At 42.0% G+C, this 27,247-nt stretch overlaps 1 protein-coding gene across 5 annotated transcripts in view; it reads left to right on the top strand.

Annotated features, from left to right (window-relative positions):
• The first annotated feature begins 1,121 nt into the window (after positions 1-1,121).
• rrp15 (ribosomal RNA processing 15 homolog) overlaps positions 1,122-27,247 on the top strand; it is a 68,483-nt gene continuing 42,357 nt past the window's right edge. For 4 of the 5 annotated variants that reach the window (XR_013492264.1, XM_033638810.2, XM_078172057.1 and 1 more), the window contains exons 1-2: positions 1,122-1,233; positions 22,774-23,105. Coding sequence is in view for 4 of the 5 variants with exons in the window: in XM_033638810.2 (XP_033494701.1) it covers positions 1,194-1,233; positions 22,774-23,105 (372 nt within the window). In the remaining variant the exon portion in view is untranslated. Of the gene's footprint in view, positions 1,234-1,309; positions 1,478-22,773; positions 23,106-27,247 lie in introns of those variants that run through there. The other variant, XM_033638811.2, reaches the window with a different exon arrangement.

Raw genomic sequence — 27,247 nt, 5'->3', positions numbered from 1 at the left:
CTGTTTCGGAGCTGAAGGACCAGCGTTCTAAAAGTAACGGAAGTAACTGATGTCTTGTTACTTCGTAACGCGTTATACCCAACTCTGTTTATATATATATATATATATATATATATATATATATATATATACACACACACACACACATATACATACATATATATATATATATATATATATATATATATATATATATAGACATATACATATATAGATATATATACACACACATACACATACATATATATATATTCATTCATTCATTCATCTTCTAACCGCTTCATCCTCTTGAGGGTTGCGGGGGGGCTGGAGCCTATCCCAGCTGACATCGGGCGAGAGGAGGGGTACACCCTGGACAGGTCGCCAGAGTATCGCAGGGCTGACACATAGAGACCGACAACCGCTCACGCTCACATTCACACCTACGGACAATTTAGAGTTATCAATTAACCTAATCCCCAATCTGCATGTCTTTGGACTGTGGGAGGAAACCGGAGTGCCCGGAGAGAACCCACACTAACACGGGGAGAACATGCAAACTCTGAACTCAGAAGGGCTCCCACACCCGGGATCGAACCAGGAACCCTCTTGCTGTGAGGCGACAGTGCTAACCACCACACCACCATGCCACCCTTATATGTATATATATATGTGTATATATATTTATATATATATATAAGTGAGATATATATATATATACTATATATATATATATATATATATATATATAGTATGTATATATATATATATATATATATATATATATATATGTGTGTGTGTGTGTGTGTGTTATCTTCCCTCCACAACTGGCATATTATATTGATATTAAAACTCTTTAAAACGTACACCTCAGGAGTTCTTACCTGTCGGGATCCTTCGGGAAACGGTGGAAGGCCAGGTGCGGGATGTTACACTGATAGTTGTTGCAGTTAATTGCATTAGTTAATTGCACTACGCTGTTTTCTTTTACTTTTTTTCTCCTCTCTCATTGACATCTTGCATGTTGTCTGGGCGCAACAGTCCAAGCTCAACAGTCCAAAATGGCAGCAGCGCTACCGCAGCGCCCCTAGCTGTTGGCAAAAATTCAACGGAGCTTCGCCTCTTGGTCTCCATGCTCTTTGCTCAAACTTGAAGAAGGCGGAACCTTAGACGTTTGGTAGTCGTAGTCTACGGAGCCATTCTTGTGTTACTCCATGATGGCAACCGTGTTGAAAACACATGTGCAGTTGTCTGGTGAGTTTTTTTAAACGCAGTTCATAAGTAATGCTCATGAAAAAGACGACGGCGTTTGCCACTCGTTCTTAAATCTCACATCTATACGCTGTCTAGCTAACGTTTACGAGCTCTACTTGTGTGTTAGAAGTTCTGTTTCAGAGCTAGCTTAGCACTAGCCCTGCTGTTAGTCAGCTTCCTATCTTTAATGGAAAGCTGCACTGCTCCATGATTGTTTGTTCCAAAAGAAATGCAGCTCTGTCAGGTAAGTTATCTTTACAGCTAACAAACGTAACTCACCTGTCGCAGGTGGGAGAAAAAACTTGTAGTAACATCAGCGTTATTACTAATGTGGCGAATGTGTCTGTTATTTACTCCAGCTGTAGAACATACGGCAAACGTCTGTCAAGACTTGTAAAAGATATTTTTATAATACAAAAAAGTTTACATGCTTATTGATAAGATTTTGACATAAGGCACAGCTGAATCGGTTTCAGTAGCCTACAGAATCAGAAACGATTGACACCCCAGGGGAAATTGTGATATGTTACAATCTTCTTTTTTTTTTCATTCAACTTTATTGCAAAGATATAAAGACACAGATTACAGGGAGTATAAGAGAAGTATGAAATCAGCAATAATCCGTATAGCACATGTAAACAGGAAATAAATAAAGGAGCCAGGGGCACATTACACTATACAAAAACATCAAAACACTTAAAGACAATGGGTTTTTCTCAAAGTCCTCCCAAGGAACGATCCTGCAGAGGTAAGGCAAGAGTCCTCCCTAGCACTCAGTGAACACACATTGGAACAGGCTAACAAGTGTCCCCACGTGATCATCATTGATCCTCAGCAGACTGAGGGGGTTTCAGTTACTCTGATAACTTTGGCACTCTGTAATGTTGTTGGACAGTTTTAAGCACATGTATCAGTATTGTCAGAATCTCGTGACTTTTAGGGAGAATATATTTCTGGATCATATTTAAGAGTAAGTGGAGTAATGAAGTAAAGACAACAGCTGAAAAAGTTCAGAATTATCATTTACAGTATATAAACAGACTCCCACACAGAATCACAGTCATTTAACAGTGATCCATTTTTAATACATATTTTCTGTGCGTGTCACCACACACTGCGCTACAATAATATGAATAGCGGATCTGATGAGCTGCTCTGAAACAGCTGATCACACCGATTGTACATTATACCACCGAATAATCCTCTGTAATAAGTTCACCTCAAAAGAGTGATACTTTGACCTGCAGGATATTCTGATGTCTTTACTGTGGCTGTTCTCACTGTGACCCCCCCCCCCCCTCCCCCCCACAAAAATACACCTATTGAAACAGACAGAATAAGAGCAGTTATCATGTGGCAGGAGGATGGGAGGGGGACACTTAGTGCTCCATCTCTGCTGTGAATGATCCATTTTAAACTTTTTTGTTTTATCTAAATCACGTTATTTCAAAAAAGTCTCGTTATGCGGCAGTGAACACATTGGAAAGTGTAAATTATAAGGTTTCTGTCAAATTTTTCCTATCGAGGAGTCAGCTACGTTGGGTAGAGATATACATTGAGGTGTGGGCCTTGAAGCATTCCTAAAAAGCATAAAGGTCCCTGTTGGAATGGCATCAAAAAGTATAGCAAATTCCTTAGGGGTTACTGGGAATTTGTATATAGATAAAAATTCTTCCTAAGTATGACACCATCACCATTAAACAGCTGACTCACCAGTAAAATCTGATTCTGAATCCGTCTCTCAAAGAACAGTGATTTATTTTTGAACAAAATGTCTCTATTGTTCCAAATCAGGTAACTGTGTGGTGAGAGATTGTGCTCATATATTAACGACCATGCTAGAAGGACCTGTTTATGAAATGCAGATAATTTCACAGGGAGTTTCTCAATATTGTAATTACAACATAAAATAAAAGTTAGGCCACCAAAGCTAGAGAAAATGTGATATCGAAGTGGTTTGTTTTTAGAAAATGCGTGACATGTTACAATCGTTTTGATGTAAAGCGTGAGGGTGAGACAAGTAGAAATAACAACTATAATGTCGGCAAAGATGGGGGAAGATACCCCTCTTAAGAAGAAGTCAATTTAAAGAATATTTGGATAGGAGTTTTGCATGTGCAGGATGATCTTGATGCAGAAACCAACATACTTTTGGGAGAAATAAATTGGTAGTGTAGCTAATTTTGTTGTTATAACACAAAGAAAAAATCTTTAAAAGGGACATCTTGGTCTAATAGAGGAATGGGACCATGCTCAAAATGAGCTATTAAACTATATGAAACAAATTAAAATCCAAACTCTGTCCCATAAATGGATTGTCTAGAGGCCTTGTAGCCTTTTTTTTTTCAGGATAAGTTTTTATTTCAGGATGCCCTCTTCCAGCTAGCTTGCTAAAATGCTGTCTTATTCTAGATACCTAACAAAAGTGGAAAAACAACACGCACATCTTACCCCGTGTGAGGGTGGGTGCTGGACCAAAAAAGTTAACATGTAAAAAAACGGCTCTTCCTCAGATGCTTACATGCAAGCATCTGAGGGAGAGCCGACATGGCTCGAAACGTCATGCTTTAAATAAATCACACTTGATTGGAGCTTTTTGGTGTGTGGACTTTACTTCTTTTTTACATTTATTCTAGATACCTAGCAATGCCAATGATTGCTAGCTAGCTAATAATGCTGCCAAGCTTTTGAAACTACAATATTAAAATCCCAACTCTGCTACTACCATACGTAGATTTGAACTATTTATGTAAATTTGTAGATATGAAGTCACATATGACTACCTACCTGACTGACTACCTATGTGTGCATGTGCGATAGTCACATCGTAGGACATCAGTGTTTCCCACAGGATTTTGGGAAACTGGGGGGGGGGGGGATTTGTATACAAAATGTACAGAAAGGTAAAATCATCAAGTTTTGAAAAAGTATTGCAATTTAATTTTGTCTTTAATGTTATTAAATCTTATATTATCTTTGTAATATGATTATCTTATATAATGTTATTACTATCCTAAAACATTCTCTAGGTCCTCTGAAACTCTGCAGGACTTATTTCCACCCTGCCCAGCAGCAGTACTGTGGCGAACGGTCCCTAACTACGGGGAGAACGGAGCAGGCTTCCCCGGAGGTCCGCTGCTTTTCCCGGTCCCTCTTCTCCACACTTTGGGCTCTAGTTTCGCAGACCGGGCGAGGCGGGGGCGCAGTGCACCTGCGCTTTGCCAACTGGGTGTGGCCAGGCGGATTTTGCAAGTTTGGCACACCGTGCGCGCTGGCGCAGCTACTCGTCTGTCCCACCTCCGTTCCTCCTACCTGCACAAGTCGGAAAGAGGAAAGAGAGAAGGTGTGGAGTGGGTTTTACACACATCACACCAATCAAATGAGCCCCTCTCCTCGCCCTTAAATGTGCCGCACAAAGGCGTAATGAGAGTTTACTCAATTCGCCATGACAGAAGAGAGCAGCAGCGTCAGACAGCCAAACTTCTCCCAGGAGGAAACTGATGTTTTGGTCCTGGAGGTCCAAGCTTGCAGTGTCCGAATATACGGAACTGCGAGCAGACCTCCACGGGCTGATGATGCAAAGGTAGCCTGGGAGGAGGTCACCACAATTGTAAATCAATGATGCGTTTCTCTCGTGTGTGCGCTCTCTCTCTTTCTTTCTCGCAGTCTCACTCTGTTTCTTTTCTTTTGACTTTTCTAAGATGACAGATGCTGAATATATACTCCCTATCTGATGCTGTGGCTGTTTGTGGTTGGCTGAGAGGGATGTGAACTCACTAGTTTGCAGCTGTTTAATCAAATCAGGTTGGGTTTCCATTACGCGTGCCAAACGTGCCAGACGGTGCCAATCCCCTTTGATCTGACATCAGATGTGACAGGACAGTCGATATAGAGATACATTTATGTGCTGATTGCAGATAGTTGGATTGAATAGTGGTTTTGTGGCTATTTATTGCATCGTTAATGTGCCTGACATTCTGGAAACCTGCCTGTGAGGTTTTGGTGACGTGTGCGCACTGTCCGCCGGTCAGCCAAACTTTGGCTTACACCGGCTGCGCTCCCCCTGCACTGACAGTAGACCTGGTTTCAGATGGCGAGCTTTTAGCGCACCTTTGGCGAAGCCTTTTGGCACGAAACTGTCACTGCACCAAGCTGGATCTGTCAACACCTCCCCCTGCTGCGCCACCACACCCATCTCAGCGTATCTCGGTCTGCCAAACTACCAAACTGAGCGCACCTCGGGTTGCGCTGCCTGAAACTAGCTCTGCGTGGGGTTCGCCACCCTGCGCCACCCTGCGCTGCGCCGGGAAACTAGAGCCCTTTGACTTATTTCCACCCAGCCGACAGTGGGACTTATATTCATTGTGCCGACAGTGGCTTGGAAAACCGCCCATAACCGTGTCACACGGGGAAGAGGGAAGGTGGCTGGAGTTCCTCCAACATTTGCAGTTAGATTATCATATTTTTTTATTGACAAAAATATAGGCTGCTTCGGCTGATTTTTTTTTATGCGCACATGTGCCCCTAAATATTTTTTACAGTTCGCACACACCTATTTTTAGTGGAGTGAAACGCTCCCACTGTCGAGCGCTGGATCTGACAGCCTGAGCACATCGGCACAAAACACTCCGGCGTTCGAGATATTATTTATATCATGAGAAGTCAATACTTTTGGCAGCCTAAATCTTTTATTTAGAAACTATGGCGGGTCAAATTAAACTATGGCGGACCGCCATAGTTTCGTTAATTAATGGGAAACACTGGGACATGCAATGTTTTCTCTATTTTATCATGTAAACTTTTGTTTTGCTTCAAAAAGCAGGTCTGAAGAAAGCCCCTTGCTCCGCTCGCCTCCCTCTCTCTGTCGCTCCCTCTCTTAGCACTAAGCAGCCCCTCCCCCTCTCATGCACACGCTGCAGTCACACACTAAAAGTGAGCGACATGCAGGGAGAAAAGGTAAAGGAGGATTTATGCCTGTACATACTACATTCTGCCGGTTCTGAAAGTCACTATGTCACATTACACGATTGTGGAGTCAAAACATCGTGCCGTGACTTGGCTGACACACATGACACACTACACGATGGTACACACTGTGTCTGCACTGTGTCTGTTCATGTGCCAGCTGAAATGTTGTTGTAGTCACCTAAAAAGCGCCAGCAGATGGCAGGAGCTACATTTAAAGTACCATACGTAAACATACAAACCACTGAATCCTCCACAACAAGTTCCTACAAATGTTTCACAATATAAGCCTATTTAGAAAATGGAGGGATTCTCTCAGCTGAGATTATATGGGGCTTTTAATTTGAAACAAATTCAGGAAGTGTTGGGTTTGAAATGACGGCGCGAGGCATTAACTTTATCAAGGCAACGGGAGTGGATAAAAATATGAAGATACAGAGGAATTAATAAATAATGGCCCTTTTATAATGTAGTCTGTTTCAAATGAAGCTGGTAGCCTCTGCAGTTGTGGTCAGTGAAAGCCCCGCCACTATTTTTTAATTTTCTTACTTTAACCCTCTAAGCGCCAAAGTTGCAAAATTGCAACAAGCAACATTACTGAATAAAACAGACCATAGCTCCAAATATACTGCCAAATCTTGTTACTACTTTGTACCCCTAGGTGGTGAACATGTGCAGCTTCAATCCTGACGTCATTTGTTGGTGTGTTTCTATTCAAAGGGTTTCAGAAAAAAAAGTTTGAAACACAGAGGGAGGGGCGGAGTGAACACAGCAGGTGAACGGAGAGAGCGGTGCGAGGGCCAGCAGATAGAGAGTGAAATACAGCAAAAACACACAAAATGCCTAAAGGATTTTTTCACTGTTGATGAAGTACTTGGTCAGGTACTTGCCGATTCTGATGGGAAGTATTTGCCCTCTGATGAAGATCGGTCGCCGAGTGACGAAAGTAAAAGTGACCGTGCGTCTGTGCATCGCATGCACGATGACGGTCCACACAAAGCAGCACATGACATTGATAATAACCAGACTTTGTCTCACCGCAGTCAGGGTGGCAGAAAATAGGGACTTTAAGCAGTGGTGGATTTTGCCACGGCTACGGCTCCCGGAAATAGATCTGCGCTCCGCTGATCGAGACTTATGCTGTGTTCCCACCAAACGCGAATTCGCAAATTCGCGCCTCAAGATTACATACAAAGTCAATGCAAAGACGCAATTAGGGCGGCACGATGGACTCATCTAGCGCGGCGCATTGAACGCGATGGATGCGAGAGAGGCGTCTAGCACGGCGCAAAATTCGCATCCAACGCCTCATTGCTCGAGTTGAAAATATTGAACTTTTGAGGCGAATTGAGCCAGCGTTGAGATTCTCCCGACGTCACTGGCGTGTGTCAACAACGTCCAGTTGTTGACACAGCAATAAACTACTACTCACCGGAGACAGATGGACAGACGCTCCGCAGCTGAGCTCAGCCTGAAGTACTGCTGAAAGCGGCTATCATCCAGACAGAGTTCTTGGAGGAGGTGGTGAAACTCGCCGAGCTGGATGCGCTTCTGCAGGATAGGGTGAACCCAAAAAGACGGTGTTTGGCCCTCCGACGCATTTGGGACTTCCAGAGCAGGTACAAAGCAGTGAAGGTCGTCAGTGGCTACCTGGAGCTATATGATACTACGTGTCTGCTCTACAGAGACCACAACAAAAAGGAGCAGGCTTGGGTGAAATTCGCCGAGGAGACTGGTCGACTTGGTAAGTTCTGTAAATATGTGTCTTTAATTAGTTTGCAGAATGGTTGTACTATGAACGTTAGCACTAGCTTAGCTCCAGTTAGCACAGCCGGCTTCCCCGCTACTCGCGCGAATGACGCGAATTAACAAAATGGTCCAGTGTCCAAACTCGCACGTTACGGGCGGTGCGTTACGGGCGGCGCGTTACGAGCAAGTAAATCGCGTTCATCGCATTTGGTGGGAACACAGCATTAAGCCGTAGTGCCGGTGTTGCCTGCTGTAGCCCGCTGACTCACTACGAGAAAACAAAGCATCTCAAGGAGTCGCTACAATGCGTGGTTAAATGGTTTTCATTATATTTCTGAAATGAAACGTGTTCTACAATTGATAGTGACACACTATATATTACACGTTTCAGCGATCCTTTCCCACAGACGCAGGATACTATGTACATTTCACTGTATAAAAACCATAGTGAATTATTTTCTGCTATAGGCTATATTCTCTCCTCATCCTTGCATTGCATACGGTAGCCTATATAATTTCTCAGTATACCCTATAAATACTATGTACATTAGTCTTTATTCCATTCCTTCATGCCAGCCTCTTTAGGAGCATACATAAGCCCTCCATCCCTCCCACGACACTTCTCTGATCACAGATGAACTTGTCTGGAATCCCGAGCACATCTGCCAACACTGGAAGGTCGCACTTTCTCACTCTGAGCTCCGCCAGACATTCATCCTCCTCCATTTCATCCAGGTGAAAACGTTGATATGGTAAATCTAAGTTCTTTGATTTGTTCACGTCATATAATAACAAAAACTCTTCCTCTGATATTAACTTGTCATCTAATGCATAGAGCAACTCCTCTCTGGCCCTTTTGAAAGACATTTTGACCAAACTGAGATAGCTCACTTGAGCTGTGTTTTTACCCCCACCTCTGTCACGTGGTGCACGTTCAGCTGTTCCGACCTGACAGCTACTGCAGCAACCTGCTTAAAGACTACTGTGGATTTGACGGATACGGTACCAGCGCCAGGAGAGATTTATTTCCGGGAGCCATAGCCGTTGCAAAATCCGCCACTGCTTAAAGTCCCTATTAGCTGAGGAGGGGATGTGTTGAAGGCAGCAAGGGTGGTAAAAGCAGGCCTGTAAACAGTGATGATAGTGGTTGGGTTTACTTGAAAAATGAGGAAGTGGATCACAGGTGGATTAGGGACTGTTGGCTATCATGGAGACCAAAATCACAATATGCAAATTAGATGAGTTAATTTACTCCCATCACAAAATTTGGGTCGTAATGAATAGTTTTCTCATTTAAAGTATGCCCTATCTCTCACCACTTTCAAGCTACAGCCTTTTGAAATCTTTAAATGAAAATTGAATATTTTCCTACATAAACTCCGGCGCCTAAAAGGTTAAGTCATCTGATGAAAATTCTTGTTTTTTAATATTGCTATATATTGCAAAAAAAAAAAAAAATCACAATGTCAGTTTTTTCCATATGTATGTATGTGTGTGTGTGTGTGTGTGTATGTATATATGTATATATATATATATATATATATATATATATATATATATATATGTACAGTACAGGCCAAAAGTTTGGACACACCTTCTCATTCAATGCGTTTTCTTTATTTTCATGACTATTTACATTGTAGATTCTCACTGAAGGCATCAAAACTATGAATGAACACATGTGGAGTTATGTACTTAACAAAAAAAGGTGAAATAACTGAAAACATGTTTTATATTCTAGTTTCTTCAAAATAGCCACCCTTTGCTCTGATTACTGCTTTGCACACTCTTGGCATTCTCTCAATGAGCTTCAAGAGGTAGTCACCTGAAATGGTTTCCACTTCACAGGTGTGCCTTATCAGGGTTAATTAGTGGAATTTCTTGCTTTATCAATGGGGTTGGGACCATCAGTTGTGTTGTGCAGAAGTCAGGTTAATACACAGCCAACAGCCCTATTGGACAACTGTTAAAATTCATATTATGGCAAGAACCAATCAGCTAAGCGCTACAACAAAACTGGCACACATGAGGACCGACCCAGGAAAGGAAGACCAAGAGTCACCTCTGCTTCTGAGGATAAGTTCATCCGAGTCACCAGCCTCAGAAATCGCAAGTTAACAGCAGCTCAGATCAGAGACCAGATGAATGCCACACAGAGTTCTAGCAGCAGACCCATCTCTAGAACAACTGTTAAGAGGAGACTGCATGAATCAGGCCTTCATGGTCAAATAGCTGCTAGGAAACCACTGCTAAGGAGAGGCAACAAGCAGAAGAGATTTGTTTGGGCCAAGAAACACAAGGAATGGACATTAGACCAGTGGAAATCTGTGCTTTGGTCTGATGAGTCCAAATTTGAGATCTTTGGTTCCAACCGCCGTGTCTTTGTGAGACGCAGAAAAGGTGAGCGGATGGATTCCACATGCCTGGTTCCCACTGTGAAGCATGGAGGAGGAGGTGTGATGGTGTGGGGGTGTTTTGCTGGTGACACTGTTGGGGATTTATTCAAAATTGAAGGCACACTGAACCAGCATGGCTACCACAGCATCCTGCAGCGACATGCCATCCCATCCGGTTTGCGTTTAGTTGGACGATCATTTATTTTTCAACAGGACAATGACCCCAAACACACCTCCGGGCTGTGTAAGGGCTATTTGACCAAGAAGGAGAGTGATGGAGTGCTGCGGCAGATGACCTGGCCTCCACAGTCACCGGACCTGAACCCAATCGAGATGGTTTGGGGTAAGCTGGACTGCAGAGTGAAGGCAAAGGGGCCAACAAGTGCTAAACACCTCTGGGAACTCCTTCAAGACTGTTGGAAAACCATTTCAGGTGACTATCTCTTGAAGCTCATCGAGAGAATGCCAAGAGTGTGCAAAGCAGTAATCAGAGCAAAGGGTGGCTATTTTGAAGAAACTAGAATATAAAACATGTTTTCGGTTATTTCACCTTTTTTTTATTAAGTACATAACTCCACATGTGTTCATTCATAGTTTTGATGCCTTCAGTGAGAATCTACAATGTAAATAGTCATGAAAATAAAGAAAACGCATTGAATGAGAAGGTGTGTCCAAACTTTTGGCCTGTACTGTATGTACATATATATATATATATATATATATATATATGTGTGTGTGTATATATATATATCTATAAAGGTAATGTACCTACTCATATGACTATAGGGATTAAGGCAATAGGCGAATTTGCCAAAATGTCAAACTATCCCTTTAAGGGTTATCATGTCCACATTATCAAAAATTGGGGAGGTATTAAGAGGAATGTTGGATTTCTCGTAACGCTAACTTTTTAGTACATTAGCTAACATTAGCTCAATAGCAAAACAAACTGGAGGAAACTGTTGAAGTGTCGTCCTCCTTTGAAAGATTGGCATAGTAATCCACAAAGTCGGCCGTCCCACCTTCAGCAATCCTGTCAAATCATCCAGATCATCCTGTCAAATCATATGAGAGTATATGGGTCGGTTTACTTTTTCAGGTAACACCGGCGGTCCCGGAGAGTGAGTAACCTGACATGGTGCGTTTGTAAATTCAGTCTGACTCTCTACACTAAAATGAGAGCCCTGTTGGTCAAAGAAACGGAGCTTCATATTTCTATATGAATTAACGAGCAGTTAAGTTTATCCCACATTCACTCTGCTCGGTGCTCTGCTGCTCTGTCTCCACAGACAGAGTGCGGTGCTCTGGATAACCGAACGCTACATTCAGACAGTGCTCTGATTTTACGAACAGTACAGTTTGCTCCAGATTGCGCTCTGGCACTTGGATGAGTATTTCTGAATGCACCACTTGTATCATCTCCTACCATTGTCTACCACAAGCCACAATAACTTGCTAGCTAGCACTAGCTAATGTCTGTGGAGAATTGTTGTGCATCCAGCTAAGCCCCGCCCACCAAAAACGTCATACTGTTTAATAGTATATATATATATATATAATATAAAATATAATCAAGTATGTTTTTATTAGTGAAGACTTCATTTTAGAAGAAACTAAAAATTGTTGTGTTTTCACTACCTCTAAATGAGCCGTATATATCTACATATGGAATGAATTCTATTCCACGGAGTCTGCCATGTTGTTTCTATAGTAGGCCTGTCACGATAACAAATTTTGCTGGGCGATTAATTGCATCAGAAATTATTGACTGTCATCAGCACAAATTATGTCCCCATGTGATAAAATTCACCATCCCCCCTGATGTTTTTTTTTTTTTGACAACTTGAGTACTGGCTGTACAACAGAACCCAAGCAACTTAAGGCCTGGGATAACACTTCCACCAAACTTTAGGTGGTACATTGTTCAAATATTTAGAAATCTTAGATCATTTCAGTGATTTCTGTTTTCTTAGTGCAGTATGCAGTTATTTATGTGGTGCCATCTAGCTTGCACTTCCAACTTTTACTGAAGAACCTGCCTGTCATCACAGTCCTGGACTGTCGTGACAGCAGCAGCTTTTAAAAATGCTTTGCTTTTTGGGGGAATGCATTTGTGGGTAGGTATGCCTTTAACTGTGAAAAAAATGGTAGAAACCTCAGGCAGAGCAACTGAGGAGGGATCCCTTTTCCAGGACAGAAAAACGATAAATGCAATAAATAAAAAAATAAATATAACTAATGTTGTATATACAGAACAGATCAACATGATAAATTTACAGTAATCCATATGACTAGGCATGTGCCAGTATGAGATTTTGACAGGATGATAACCGTGGGCAAAAATGCCACGGTAATCGGTATTACCGCGGTAATAATAATAATAATAATAATAATAATAATAATAATAATTAAAGCTGCAAGCAGTGTTTGGCGGGACCTCGCACTCGTGCCCGTTTCGGGCCCCAGCATATGTCGTCACTGTGAATTATTTAGAAATATCAAACATATTGCCACAAACATCAGAAAATCCTTACAGAGCTGAACGTTTTGATGTTTGAATGCTTTCTGTAGCTGTAGGTATGTAGAAGTGATATCACAATGAGTTAATTTACTCCCATGACAAACTTTGGGTCATGATGAATAGTTTTCTCATTTACATTATGCCTTTATCTCTCACCACTTTCAAGCCACAGTCTTTTGAAATGTTGAAATGAAAATGGAATATTTTCCTCAATAAACTCGGGCACCTAAAGGGTTAGAATGGAGAATGTGGCCCTATCATGTCTGCATGTAAGATGTAGACACGCACACATCATGTTTCTGTGAATTTGTGTGTGACAGCGGTTGCCATGTGCACCTGGCAGAAGAGCAGAGACAGACAGAGACAGAACACAGAGAAGAGACCTGTTTTAGTGGAGATTTAACTCCTCGAAGAAGTTCTTTCCATTCCCAAACCGTTGATAAAGTTATACAGAAGATCTGTTTAGCAGCAGTTGAGGTGGCATGTGTGTGTCTTTAAAGCTGATACAATAAACGGTGTAGGAGGAGATGTTTTTTTTTTTAAGAGCATGTTTGAGGCGAAATCTTACTTTGAAAGGGCAAATAGCTCACTTGGTGTTGGAATTAGGTCATGGGTGTCAGCGCGTGATTTGTATGTCGAACACGCCAGTCAGAGCTCATGAGAGCAGGTCAGCAAAGGCTGTTTATAATGGGTTTGAACTCCTCGAACAAGTCCTTCCCATGCCCAAACCGTTGGTCCAATCATGAAAATAAAGTGATGGTGAGAGACAGCCACGTCTCATGAACGCACGTGTCGTGTTTTATATTTCTAGAGTCAAAAACGTGGTCAGAGGAGCGAGTTTAAAATGTGTTGCACCTAAGCTGTTTCCAGAAATTTCTCCTCTGAGTTTACATGGGAGTGAATGAGAAAAAAATCGGCGCTCCCTTCACTTTGGAGCCACTCAGCAAAAATGTGTACGTGTGAGAGATTCCATGTCAACATATCTGTGAGCAGGACAAATTTTCCTGCGTTTTGTGGTATAAATTGTGTCTGTACAGTGAAAATTGTGGCCGTATGAGCGAGTTAAAGACAAAAGTTTTAGATGATTTTTAGAGTCCTCTCCACTCTAGCTCACAGCATTCCCTGCAATACACACCCATTATAAACTGACAACATTTGAGAGTTGGAATGGAGTCTGTAGCTCAAGGTATGGAGACACTGTAAAGGCTAGAAAAAGCCCAAAGATTGGTGTCTTTCTCCCCCCTGCTGCCATTCATTTCCTATGGGACAGCTTTTGAAGATCGTCAGGACGTTTTTCTGACATCTCACCTTTAGGAGGCCATAAAATCCAAACTAATCGAGTAATGAAAAAGGTATAAATAAGATCTGATTAGAAGGAGTTGATCTGTCATCTGTGCAAGTTTGAAGGCGATAGGATAAACGGTGTATGACAAGAAGATTTTTTAGGAAAGGCAGCTTAAAGGCAAAATCTTACTTTGAAAGGGCAAATAGCTCACTTCCTGTTGGATTTAGGTCAGGGGTGTCAGCGCGTGATTTTTAGGTCTTCATCAGAAGAACACGGCAGTTTTGGTTTCATGTTTCTACGACGTTCCTACAGGCCATAGCGGCCATTTTTGTGTGCCTAGGTGGCGCTAGAGAGCCCATTTTGGCACTTTAGGGGTTAATTTCATGATTTTCTAAAATTTTTCACCGGTTCTGATGTGCGTGCCAATTTTGGTGAGTTTTTGAGCATGTTTAGGAGGTCAAATTCCAGTTCAAAGAGGCGGCGGGAGAAAGAAAGAAAGAAAGAAAGAAAGAATAAACGCACCAAAAACAATAGGGTCCTTCGGCGAGGACTGCTCTGTGAGCAGTCCTCTGCCTCTAGGCTCGGTCCCTAATAATAAAGAATAATAATAAACGCAGCAAAAACAATAGGGTCCTCGCCTTCGGCGAGGACTCCTCTGTGAGCAGTCCACTGCCTTCGGGCTCGGTCCCTAATAAACGCACCAAGAACAATAGGGTCCTCGCTCTGCTCTTGCTCTGTGAGGAGTCCTCTGCCTCTAGGCTCGGTCCCTGATAAACCTTACAGGAACAAGAGGGTCCTCGCCCTTCAGCCGAGGTCCCTAATAATAATAATAATAATAATAATAATAATAGTAATAATAATAATAATAATAATCCTTCGGCCGAAGTCCCTAATAAACGCAGCAAAAACAATAGGGTCCTCGCCTTCGGCAAGGACTGCTCTGTGAGCAGTCCTCTGCCTCCGGGCTCGGTCCCTAATAAATGCTAAGTTAGTGTTGATATGGATGTCTGGGGGCTGTGGCTATATAGATACTAAAAAAATATTGTGTGTGTGTGTGTGTGTGCGCATGTGTGTAATTGTATAGCTAAAAATTGCAAATTATGAGCTGCAGGTTGCTGCAAGGTAACATGACTGCTTTCTCCATCTCGCTCTCTCTCTCGCTCTCATACACACACACACACACACAATGAATATTTGGTATGTATAATCCGAGTAGGAGTTGGTTAAAATATTTAAGCAAAAAAAGTAGAAAAAATATGGAAACAATGCGGCCGTTTGGAGTTCAAATTGAATGGGAAACAAAGTCCAGTGTTCACTTAGCTAGGCGTAACTTAGCTGGGCGATTTCCGTTGATAGCTGCCTCCGTGAGAAGAGAACAGAAGGAAGGGAGGGGGTACCACTGTCCGAGGGCTGCCGTAGAATGGCAATGAGGATGTCAGCCGACCAACACTCGCTACCTGGTCCCTGGTTGCGGTGATTTGCGATGCTGGCCAGCTAGGAATTAACTAGCAGCCAGTACAGTACAGTCCTCTTTTGTCTAGCTAACATTTAGCCATGTTACTTACTGATCCATTAGAAAGAAAGCTAGCTGGACATCGGTTTTGAAGCCTCTTTGGTCACGGAGCTCCCTCCATCTCTTGAACGCCTGACTGAGGTTTATTCTTGTTTTTCCTCTTCTTTTATCACTGTCCTTTTTGCTCTTCTTTGCCTCCTCAGACAGAGGAGCTCGTTTCTTTTGCTAGGCTGTTTTTCACTTGTTTCTAAACTTTGTCCATCTGCCATTGTGCTCGTGACTCAACTATCTCATGCCCAACTTCTCATAAGGACTCGCTCCAGTCCCTGATTGGCTGACCGACCAGTTTCGCAATACATGCCGCGTTTCCTGCCTGCAGATTTTTTTCCGCGGAATTTCGGCACCGGTGGCAGAAGCTTATCACAAAGATTGCAAAGCCACTAAGTAACCTATGTAAATGCTGATAGTCTGATTTTACTGTGGCCACTATCTTGTGCAACCCACATTATTTTCATAATGATATATTTGGGAAAGATGCTATCTGTGGCCTCTTTAAAAATGACAGAGAACTGGCCATTTTAAATAAGTCTCCACATTTGAGCTTTGCTCAAACTTGATGAGAGAAAATAACAGTACAGTCAATGGGAGGGAGAAGGGACCTCTTGTTGCTTGAGACAGAAAATTTTAAAAGTGCAAGTCCCACTGATAAAATGAGCACATCAGCTGAAAGAAGACAAAGATGCCTATATTTTCATGTATATATTGTGTATGTAGAGTGGAAATTGTTGGCTGCAGAAGAATTTTCATGAGAAAATTTTGTTAAAGGAGAGAAGCAGAAAGATCTAGAGTGGGTGATGTCAGTAGTGATGTCAATCACTGTAAGCTGCGCAATACACACCCATTATAAACTCAGAAAATGTCTGAAAACAGCATAAAACGTAACCTGCGATAAGTCAAAAACAGTAGAAGATATTTAAGAGTTGTTGGGACGAGGCGCGTGTCCGCGTGCCGAAGATGCACATGTCGGAAATTGGTATTGGCCCAAAAAATTGTAATCTGTGCAAGTCTAATTTTTGTTATACAGATTTCACTTTCCAAAGCCATTCCTAATCTCAAAATTGTATTGGACCACAGGGCTTTGCTAAAATAATCAATTCATCCTATTCAAAATGATCTTCATTTGAATAACCCAATATCAGTTCATAAAGTCTGAGATCGATCTTTTAAGACACACTTTTTTCCTATTGATGTGTCAGGCTTTTAACCCTATTGATTTTGCTGATAGTAAACAGGCCCTGGCACTAAACTTTTAACAACTGCAGTCTTGAGAAGCTCCAACATTACCGGTTGTTTTATCTGTCACTGTTCGCGTAGTATTTTACGTTTTGGTGTCATTTATTGTCATGCTGCAGCAGCCTATCCTGCTGCTGTCTGTGCATTGGCTGCTGCACCACAGTTATGCACACATACAGACACACAGACAAGGAGTAGAGATGCCACGGTGACAGCTGATGACAACTACGCTTGTCACTTTAAGTGCAGTAATACAGAACAATCACTGCTCCACCCGGCTTGGTCTTGGCAAGGTGCTGGAAACATCAGTAAGTCCAAACTGGTATAGAAAAATTTTTGCACACTTACATCTATGCACTGTTTCACTTTATTGTTGAGCTTTCGGTCTATTTGACTGTCATCAGAACATACATAAGGCAACAATGGACAGGCAGGTAGAAGTGTATCTAAAGTGTCAATCCTGTGTCTATTGTAGAGAGGAGAAAGGGAGTGAAAATTCATTAAAATGGTGGGCAACAGGATAGTTTGCATCATAGTGTCTGATTGAGCTCTTGTGGTCACTAATCTTTTGTTTTAACATGCGTGTAGTTTTACCTATATAAATTTTATCACATGGGTATTTTAGTAAATAAATGACATTGTGTGTGCTGCATGTGATAAAACCCTTAACAGGAAAGCTTTTGCCTGATCCTGGATGTCTGAAGACAGGAGTCTTCCGTGTGTTGTGACACTGGGCACAATTGCCACATAGATAATTCCCATATTTTAAAGGAGCTAAAAGAGTCTCTTTTGTGTCTGCCTTAATGTTGGCCCTCACCAGCTTATTGCGTAAAGTAGAACCTCTTGTAGACAAAGATGGGAGAATCATTAAAATGTTGGGCATATCCTTGATCAGAGGCCAAAATATGCCAGTGTTTTAGAATAGTGTTCTTGAGGCTATTGTCCTGAGGAGTGTAAGTGGTGATACAGGAGACAGAATAGCTTTTATCTTTTTTGCCACTTTTTTGCTACAGATCAGAGCAGGATTTACAGTGCAACTTGGTAGGCCTTATCAACACACTGTAAAGACTAGCCTCTCTCCAGAACATTTTTTCATGGCAGCAGCTTTATCAATGTATTCCTCATTAGAGTGACATGCGTCTGAGCCTATAGAACTGACTTTTGGGTAAACCATACTTAAGAGCTCTTGGATGAGCACTGCTGGCTAGGAGTGTATTCTTATCGGTTTCTTTTTGATATATGTTGGTGATGAGGCTTCCATTGCATAGTGCAGTCCACATATCCAAAAAGGCACACGTTTCTGATCATATTTTACTGAGAACTTAAGATCAGTATTCATACTATTGAGGAAATTAGAATTAGTTCATTAGTAGAACCCATTGATGTACCGTTAAGTTGTAAAAAGAAATCTCCAATGAAGGAAAAGTGTTCAGTTTGAGTACCAAAGCAGCCAGTTCACAATAAATGTACTGGGTGGGAGTTCCTTCTCAGTGTGGTCTTTAAGAAAATACACAAGAGCCTCAAGGCCACTGTCATGGGAGATATTATTATAGAGGCTTTCCACATCTAAAGTTGCCAGAATGATATCATGAGGTAACTCTTTTAACATTGATATTTTGTTTAAGTCAGTAGAGTGTTTGATGTATGACAGAGCCTTCTGAACTTATGGTTTAAAGCCTGTGGAAACACAGCTTGAAATAGTAAAAATGCATATCAAAGTCGAGTGTCTCATTAATCATCCACAAAAGTCTGAGTGAAAATAACCATTAATAACTATTAGAAAACCTGGTTTAAAAACAGCTCATTTTGCTGTTTAGACCACTTGCCAGGACAGAGGGGGCGTGGCAACACTCTGATTGACAGCTCCCTCGTTTTGATTGACATCTCCCTGGCTCAGCAATGGCTGCCACAAATTTAATCCAGCCGTACATGTTTGAGCCCTCTAATGATTCAGAGGACGAAGCAGAAGCTGAAAATGATTCCTTTCAAGTGGAATCATAACTTTTACATGCAATGTTATGGCCGGGCTCCACCGGCTGCAAACATACAGCGTAGCGTTGCGGCGTATTCATTTGGGCTCCACTGACTGCGTACGGAAGCGACACGTAGAGAAGCCAGCGGGGTTGTTTACCGTTTGCTGAGCCGAGAGGCTGCATGTAGGCTGCATGAAATGTTAAAGCATTTTCCACCTAAGTTATTACATATATTTGAGTTATCTACAAGTTTACTGTACTGTTTGTCATCTACTCGCTTTCAAATGTCCGCCACGGACACAGTGTCACGGATAAACAATAGAAGAGTGGCGTAAAATAGAGAGTTGTCATGCCGCTCCCGTTGCCAGTGGAGCCGCTGTAATTGATTAACCGGGGGGCGAGCTGCTACGGGACTCGCGCTGCAGACGTGCCCGGTGGAGCCCGGCTGTTAGCTGATATGAATGACAACGGGAGGCTAGCGCTTTGCCTTTCTTCATTGAGATACGTTTTCATTGAAAACATAAATCTGCTCCGTTCTTCTGATAATAGCCTTTTTCATTCAAACACATGCAGTCTTAATAGATTAAATATGTCTTTACTCTGACACACACACCGACCATCAAAGCGGGAGAGACCGGTGCCAGCCGGCCGTCTCTCTGGCGTTGTGTAGAAGTATTTGCCCGCCTTGAATAATGTTCCCCTCCGACTAAAATTGTGTTGTTTCCCGTAGCATCACCTCCGCGACTGGGGATATGTTTATGCGTAGCAAAGCTAACTGCTTGGGGTTGGGGTTAGGGGTGAGGAAGGGTGCACATGACGTCCCCTCCCTGTGAGCCGACACCGGGCCCGGGGGGCAAGCCCGGCCACTCACAAGCTGCCTCTTCCTGCAGCTCCACGAGCTGCAAAGGCTCGGATTGTCCGGGCTCTGGAGCCGGTCAACCTGATTCGAGTGCTGCTGGGAGCCCGCCAGAGGCAGAGCCTCCGCTGGGTCGCAGCCGAGCGGTTCAGCCAGTTTACGATCTGTATTTTGTAAACATCAGACTAGAAAGACGAGTTGGCTCAGACTCAAAGAGATCTAGCTGGAGCAGAAAGGTTTTGTTGCGCTGCCACTGGGGGGCGGGATGAGACAACTGACTGATGATTTATGATTGGTTTGGAATTTATTGCGTAATAAATCTCAGCGATAACCACGGCCAAATCAAACCCAATTTCAAGAATGTACAAAAACTTAAAAGACAGATATTTTGAATTTGGATGGAATCTGATTTCTAATTGTTTTACATGTTTAATATTATGTACATGAGACTCTAAATTACATAGTTAGAAGGCTATTGTGGATTTGGGTTTCCAGAGGCTTTAAGAAAATAATCAACATAGTTAGATAATAGTAGTTCTAGAAGAGAATCTTTGCTGGCTACAATAAGTTGGCCTTTGAGTTTAACCAAGCTTTTATGGATTTTGGGCAGCAAATAGAAGAAGCTTTTACAGGATGTTTACAATTCAGAAAGTCATGTTCACGTTATTTTTACTTCTGCGGTGGTGTGTCTGTGTCACTCCGCAGTTACACCTCCAAAACGCTAGTCGGCGGTTGAGCACTCTGTTAAGTGCTGTGAAGTTTAGTTGATTCAAAACACACATTAAATATGGCTTAATAAAGACAATTTTGCAAATTGGCTTCACTATAAATCGCAGCATTGACAGACAAACACTTGTCCTTATCTGGACACATTTCCCCCACCAATACAACATGCTGACATTATTAGCACAAGTCTATGGCATTTTACATTGTATAAATTAGCCTAGCGGCTGGCGATCTTTTCCTCTTCTCATATAAAGCCAGGGACAACAGCAACATTTAACAAAGGTAAGGGCACATAATTTGGCTCCATTACAACTCACAACATTCACAGACAAAACAACTGTTACACTAAACATGTTTTCCAAACAAATACAACATTCTAATGTTAATAGTGCCAGCCTATGGCATTTTACATTACATAAATTAGCCTAGCGACGAGCAGAGATTTCCTCTGTTCATATTAAGCCAGGATAAATCCCTGAAGGATATGTCACACGCATGACTTAAAATGCTATTTTGTGGAGGCTTTACTGTCTTCACAATTTATTGTTTCTTATCTGTGAAATACAAGTAAATACAAGCTTCGTTTCCACTGAGGGAAATGGTGTCAGTTAGGGCCGACCCAAAAAATTCGAAGCTTCAAAGCTTCGAAGCTTCATTCGATGGCACGGGATTTGATTGTGAAAAAAAAAAAATTGAATATTCTGCCTTTTTTTAATCCCGTTTTTTTTGGGGGACCTTGAACGCAACCCCATCTCTGACAAGGAAATAGAAAGCCCGCCGTGCAATGAATGGAGACCTATTATCCTGCTTGAACAGACAACTAAATTCTTTAAACAATGTGACTCAAAATAATGATAAAATATTGATGTAAAATAATATGCTGATGGTGACATTTTCCACCGGTCCGCTGCGCTCTGAGTCTGGTGTCAGTGACACATGCTGCTCTGAGTTGCACATCTGTCTGCTTGCGCTGCAGTGTGCGCTGAGGGTTTTTATTTTTAGTGTTAAATCAAAAGTTAAACAGTACTTAGCAGCAACCAGAAGTGTTTTTTTTGTTTGTGAATATTTTTATCTTAATTCTAGGGTTGCAAGAAACTACCTTTTCGCCATGTAAATTGTAAGTTATTAACTTTTTTGGACTTTTTTTTTTGCTCTTTATTCTGTGTTCTACCCCCTTTCTTGGATTCTGGTATTGTATAACAAGACAAGCATGGCTTCCTTTTGTATGCCTCACAGTCTGCCATTCAGTATTTTTTTTTTTTAAGTACAACTCCAGGAGGTGGAACTTCTACCACCAGGGTAGTACACAGGCGTATTGCATACTGCCAGTGATTAGCCTGAGATTAATTACTTTTACCTGCCTGTCCATTGTTGCCTTATGTATGCTCTGATGAAGGTCAAATAGACGGAAAGCTCAACAATAAAGTGAAACGCTGCATAGATGGAAGTGTGTGGAAATCTTTTTAGACCAGTTTGGACTTATTGCAATAAAATTTCTTAGAGGAAAAAGTAAATACTTCATCAATAAACCTGTTTAGCAACATGGAAAAGTGTAGGAAAGTGATATTTCAGTCTGCTCTGTCCGCATTCTCTCATCCACCACAGCTAATAATATATCATAAACAAGCTTTCCAGCTAATAGCAAATTTTTTACTAACAAGCTGAAACAACAGCTTTGTTCAGCTGTTTTGCTTGGTTTGCCTCAAATCTTAACATTTACCAATGGTCATGAGACCTGCAGGTAGTGAATCTCCTCAGCAGCAGAGGGAGGAGCATAAAGGACAGGAGCACTGATGCTGGCTGGCTGACTGTGTTTTTTATTCTTTCTAAACTTCACTCAGTGTTGTGATTTCAGGAATTTAATGAATTTTATTGACATTTTAGATTTGCTGCCAGTGAGATATTGAGTTTACATTGTGACCTTCTGTTTTAATATTAATGTTGCTGCTCTAGAAACAATATTTAGTTATAAAATATTTAGTTTTAATCCTGTTCTGAATGTATTCTTTTTTTGAATAATTCCTTGTGGAATTTACAGTATGGATTCTCTGAGAATCTCTCTCACATTCCAGCAAAATTGGTATTGTAACTGAAATATCCCCAGTTTGGACATCGAATTGAATGGGGACCTTGTGAATTGAAATCGAATTGATTAGGGAAATCAGTGGTGATGGACCATGAGTAATGGTAGGAGCATAAGTTTAAGTGAAGTGAGAGATGGTAGCAACAGCACTAATCATTTGCATTTGTTTGTGGGACTCAGGAGACAACGAACAGCCTCACTTTGAGTATGACAATGACCAGAATGATCCTGAAGGAGGGAGCAATGCTGAAAAGTCTGACGGAGCAAGCGATGGAGAGGGAAATGACAAAGATGGTGAAGAAGGGAGTGATTGGGAGGAGACAGAGGATGAAGAGGGAGAGGAGAATGAGAGGAGAGATGACAGCAATGCCAATAGTGGGTGGGCTGAGGCCATGGCAAAGATCCTGGAGAAGAAAACCCCCGAGAGCAAAAGCAGCATCCTGGTGAAGAACAGAGAGCTGGACAAGATGAAGGAGAAAGAAAAACAGGAGCAGCTGGAGAGGAAGAAACAGGTAATGAAAACAGTGAAAAGCTGCTTGGATATTCTTTATTAGCTAATCTGTCTGTCATCCCACAAAGTACTAATGTCTGAAACTGAATTCACAATAGTGTTGTGTTTTTTTCCTGGTTTTCAAGGATGCATTACAGAAAAGTGATTGTCATTTTCTGAACTGAAGTTCTAGCTGTTGTACTTTCCCATTTAATATAAGATAAGAAGCTTTGTTGTCATTGTACACAGGATACAACGAAATTTAGTTTCGGCATCACACAGGTCAGATCAACAAACAGTGGTAAAATGTAAACAGTGTTGTAAAGTGCAGTGTACAAATAAATATTGTGTATTATTATAAATATAAATGAACATTTGGTTGTTAAAAACTAAGTAAGAATTAAAGTCAAATGAGATTAAGATAAAAAAAAAAACGAGATGAAAAAAAGAAGTAAAACAGATGAGATCGACTGTCGGATCAGCAGTATGGTACATTAAATGATATGATGACAGTTGGTATGGTACAGTAAAGTGCAGTGCAGCAGTTACACAGTCAGTCAATTCAGTGAGTTCACGGCTCGCGGAAAGAAGATGTTTCTCGGTCTGTTGGTTCTCGCACGTATGGCTCTCAACCTGCCTGATGGGAGAGTACCGAAGAGGGGGTGTCCAGGATGTGCGGGGTCCTTCTGGATGCGGAAGGCCCGCTTGCAGAGGCGACAGGAGTAAATGTCACTCAAGAGGGGGAGGGGGGAGCCGATGATTCATTGAGCAGTTTTCACCACTCTTTGTAGGCTCTTCCTCGCAGCTGCGGTGCAGCTAGAGAATCAGACAGGGCTGCTGTATGTGAGAACACTGTCAATGGTGCTGCGATAGAAGTTAACGAGCACCTTCTTTGAAAGTCTGTTTCATTTGAGTGTTCTCAGGTGGAAGAGGCGTTTCTGGGCCTTCTTGATTAGGTAGGTCTTGAGGTTCCAGCTGAGGTTGTCCTTGATGTGGATTCCTAAGAATCTGAAGCTGGACACTCTCTTCACCCTCTCCCCATCAATCTGCAGCTCTGTGTGGGTCTCTTTGGTTCTCCTAAGTCCAGTGTTATTAGGGACCTCGGCTGAAGGGGCGAGGACCCTCTTGTTCCTGTAAGGTTTATTAGGGACCTCGGCTGAAGGGCGAGGACCCTATTGTTTTTGTAGCGTTTTTTTAGGGACCTCGACCGAAGGACGAAGTCCCTCTTGTTCCTGTAAGGTTTATTAGGGCCCGAGCACCTAGCGGTGCGAGGACCCTATTGAAATGCAAGGATTTTTTATTATTATTATTAGGGCCCGAGCACCTAGCGGTGCGAGGACCCTATTAAAATGCAAGGATTTTTTATTATTATTATTATTAGGGCCCGAGCACCTAGCGGTGCGAGGACCCTATTGAAATGCAAGGATTTTTTATTATTATTATTATTATTATTCCTCCAAATGAATTGTCTTTTTGGGAGGCTTAACATACCCGAAAACTCATGAAACTTTGCACACATCTCGGAACTGGTGAAAAATTTGATATTTTAAGGGTCTCGTGTGCGGGTTAAAAAAATGGCTCAGTAGCGCCCCCTACAAAAATTTGAGGAAACAGCCCCTGAAGCTAGTTTAACCTACATGTATGAAACTCGGCAGGCTTATGTAACGCCCAGAGTCGTACAAAAAAGCCTCTTGGAGGCATGCTCTAAACCCAACAGGAAGTCAGCCATTTTGAATTTACTGTGCAATTTTGGTGCATTTTTGGCCATTTACAGGGGTCCTAAATGAACGAACTAGTCCTAGAGACTTCATCCGATGGACTTCAAACCTTGGTCTGTCCCATCCCAAGTTATCAAGAGCTTGAGTTTTCGTCAATGCATGTGACCGTGGGATGGCGTCAAAGTTAGGGGTCTCGCCACTAAACAGGAAGTAGTTTATAACTCCAGCATACATGGTCCAATCTTCCCAAAACTTCACAGAATTGATGACAGTCCCGCCCTGAACACATCTACATGTCAATAATCTGAGATAAACATAGCGCCCCCTACTGGCAACGGGCAATGTCATGTTTTAGACTTTAATGTACATCTCCTACAGACTTGACCAGATCCACTTCAGACTTGGTGAAAAAAGTCATAAGATGTTGATGACGCTTTATTGTGGAAACTGTGAGTTTTCGTCGAAGGGCGTGGCCACGTCCTGGTGGTGAACTTTGATGTTTCACTGTGATGATAAACGTTGCTGTAACTTGACTCCACATGGGAATATCTTGCCAAAACATCACACATATGATGACAGTCCATCCCTGAACACATCTACAGAGGAATTTTGAATCACCGCCATAGCGCCACCTTTTGGCAACAGAAAGCTACTTTATACATTCTTTGATGTCCCGCTTCTAGCAGGTTAATCAGACCCACCTCAAACTTCCTTGTCTAAGTCCTTAGACCTTGATGATGCTTAAAAACGAAGCCTTTGAGTTTTCATCAAACGCTGTCACCGTGGCGCCGCCTTGTTCGCCATCAAACACGATGTTGTTTTGAAGGGACAAGGGATGCTTGAAAACTCACCAAACGTGGCATACACATCACAGGTCGCAAGTCCTGTTGTCTGATGTGATTTTTGTGCTTTGATGCACCAAAATGGCTCAACAGCTCCCCCTAGAATATTTCAATTAAGCAGCCCCCAAAGCTGCTTTGACCTGCATGTATGAAACTTGGTGGGCACCTGTAACACTCTATCACGTACAAAAAAGCCTCTTGGAGCCATGCTCCAAACCCAACAGGAAGTCCGCCATTTTGAATTTACTTGTGCCACTTTTGTGCGTTTTTGCCCATTTCCAGGGCTTGTAAATTAACGAACTTGTCCTACAGATTTAATCAGATTGGCTCCAAACTTGGTGTATGTAAGCGTGATTATGTTGTGACCAAAAGTTATCACAGGATTTGCCCAATGTTGAATGGCGCGCCCGCTGCCGAGTGTTGAATCTTGAGGTCTCGCCATGAAAAATGAAATTGCTGTAGCTTTGGCATAAACGGTCCAATCTCCACCAAATTTCACATGATTCATATTAGTCCCGCCCTGAACACATTCTCATTACCATATTTCCTGATAATCATAGCGCCACCTAGTGTTGAAAGGAAGTACTTCTTATCAGACACTTATCTTTGGATTCACCTGAAATTTCAATGCTGTGGTGTATATTTGATATTCACAAACCTGACATATCATTAGTGTCTACGTGTGCTGCAGAGGGTTTACTTTTGATGTCTCGCCATGAAACAGGAAATTGCTATAAATTTGGAGTAAATGGTCCGTTGTCCACCAAACTTGACATGATTCATATTTGTCCCACCCTGAACACATTTATATGACAATATTCTGTGATAGTCATAGCGCCACCTAGTGGTGAAAGGAAGTACTTCTTACCGGACACTTATCTTTGGATTAACCTGAAATTTCAGTGCTGTGGTGTGTATTTGATGTACACAAACATGAGATATCATTAGTGTCTATGCGTGCTGCAGAGGGTTTAATTTTAATGTCTCGCCATGAAACAAGAAATTGCTATATTTTTGCCATAAATGTTTTGATCTCCATCAGACTTCAGATGATTCATATTAGTTCTGCCCTGAAAACATTTATATGACCATATTTCCTTATACTCATAGTGCTACCTAGTGGTGACAGGAAGTAGGTCTCAAACACTTATCTTTTGATTTATCTGAAAGTTAAATGCTGTGGTGTATACGTGATGTATAAAAACATGATGTATAATTACTGCATTTTCCAACTCCCTCTAGTGGAAAGAGGAAGTGATTCAAAATGTGAGATATGTCATTCCAGCACTGTATCAAGGAAATGCCAAGTCACTCCAGCATGCGATGTCTGACTTTGACAGAAATGAAGTGACACGTCAGAAGACATCCTGCCTGCCAGGATCTCCCCCCCCACCCCACCCCCCCCCCCCCCCCCGAGTTGCGTGAAGGTGCGAGGGCCCGTTCATCGCTGCTTGCAGCTTTAATTATTATTATTATTATTATCATTATTATTAGGGACCGAGCCCGAAGGCGAGGACCCTGTTGTTTTTGCTGCATTTATTATTATTATTATTATTATTATTATTAGGGACTTCGGCCGAAGGACGAGGACCCTATTGTTTTTG

The sequence above is a fragment of the Epinephelus lanceolatus genome, chromosome 10 (genome assembly GCF_041903045.1).
Source record: "Epinephelus lanceolatus isolate andai-2023 chromosome 10, ASM4190304v1, whole genome shotgun sequence".
Lineage (NCBI taxonomy): Eukaryota > Metazoa > Chordata > Actinopteri > Perciformes > Serranidae > Epinephelus > Epinephelus lanceolatus.
Note: the sequence above shows the minus strand (reverse complement) of the source record. Positions and strands in the feature narration are given on the sequence as shown.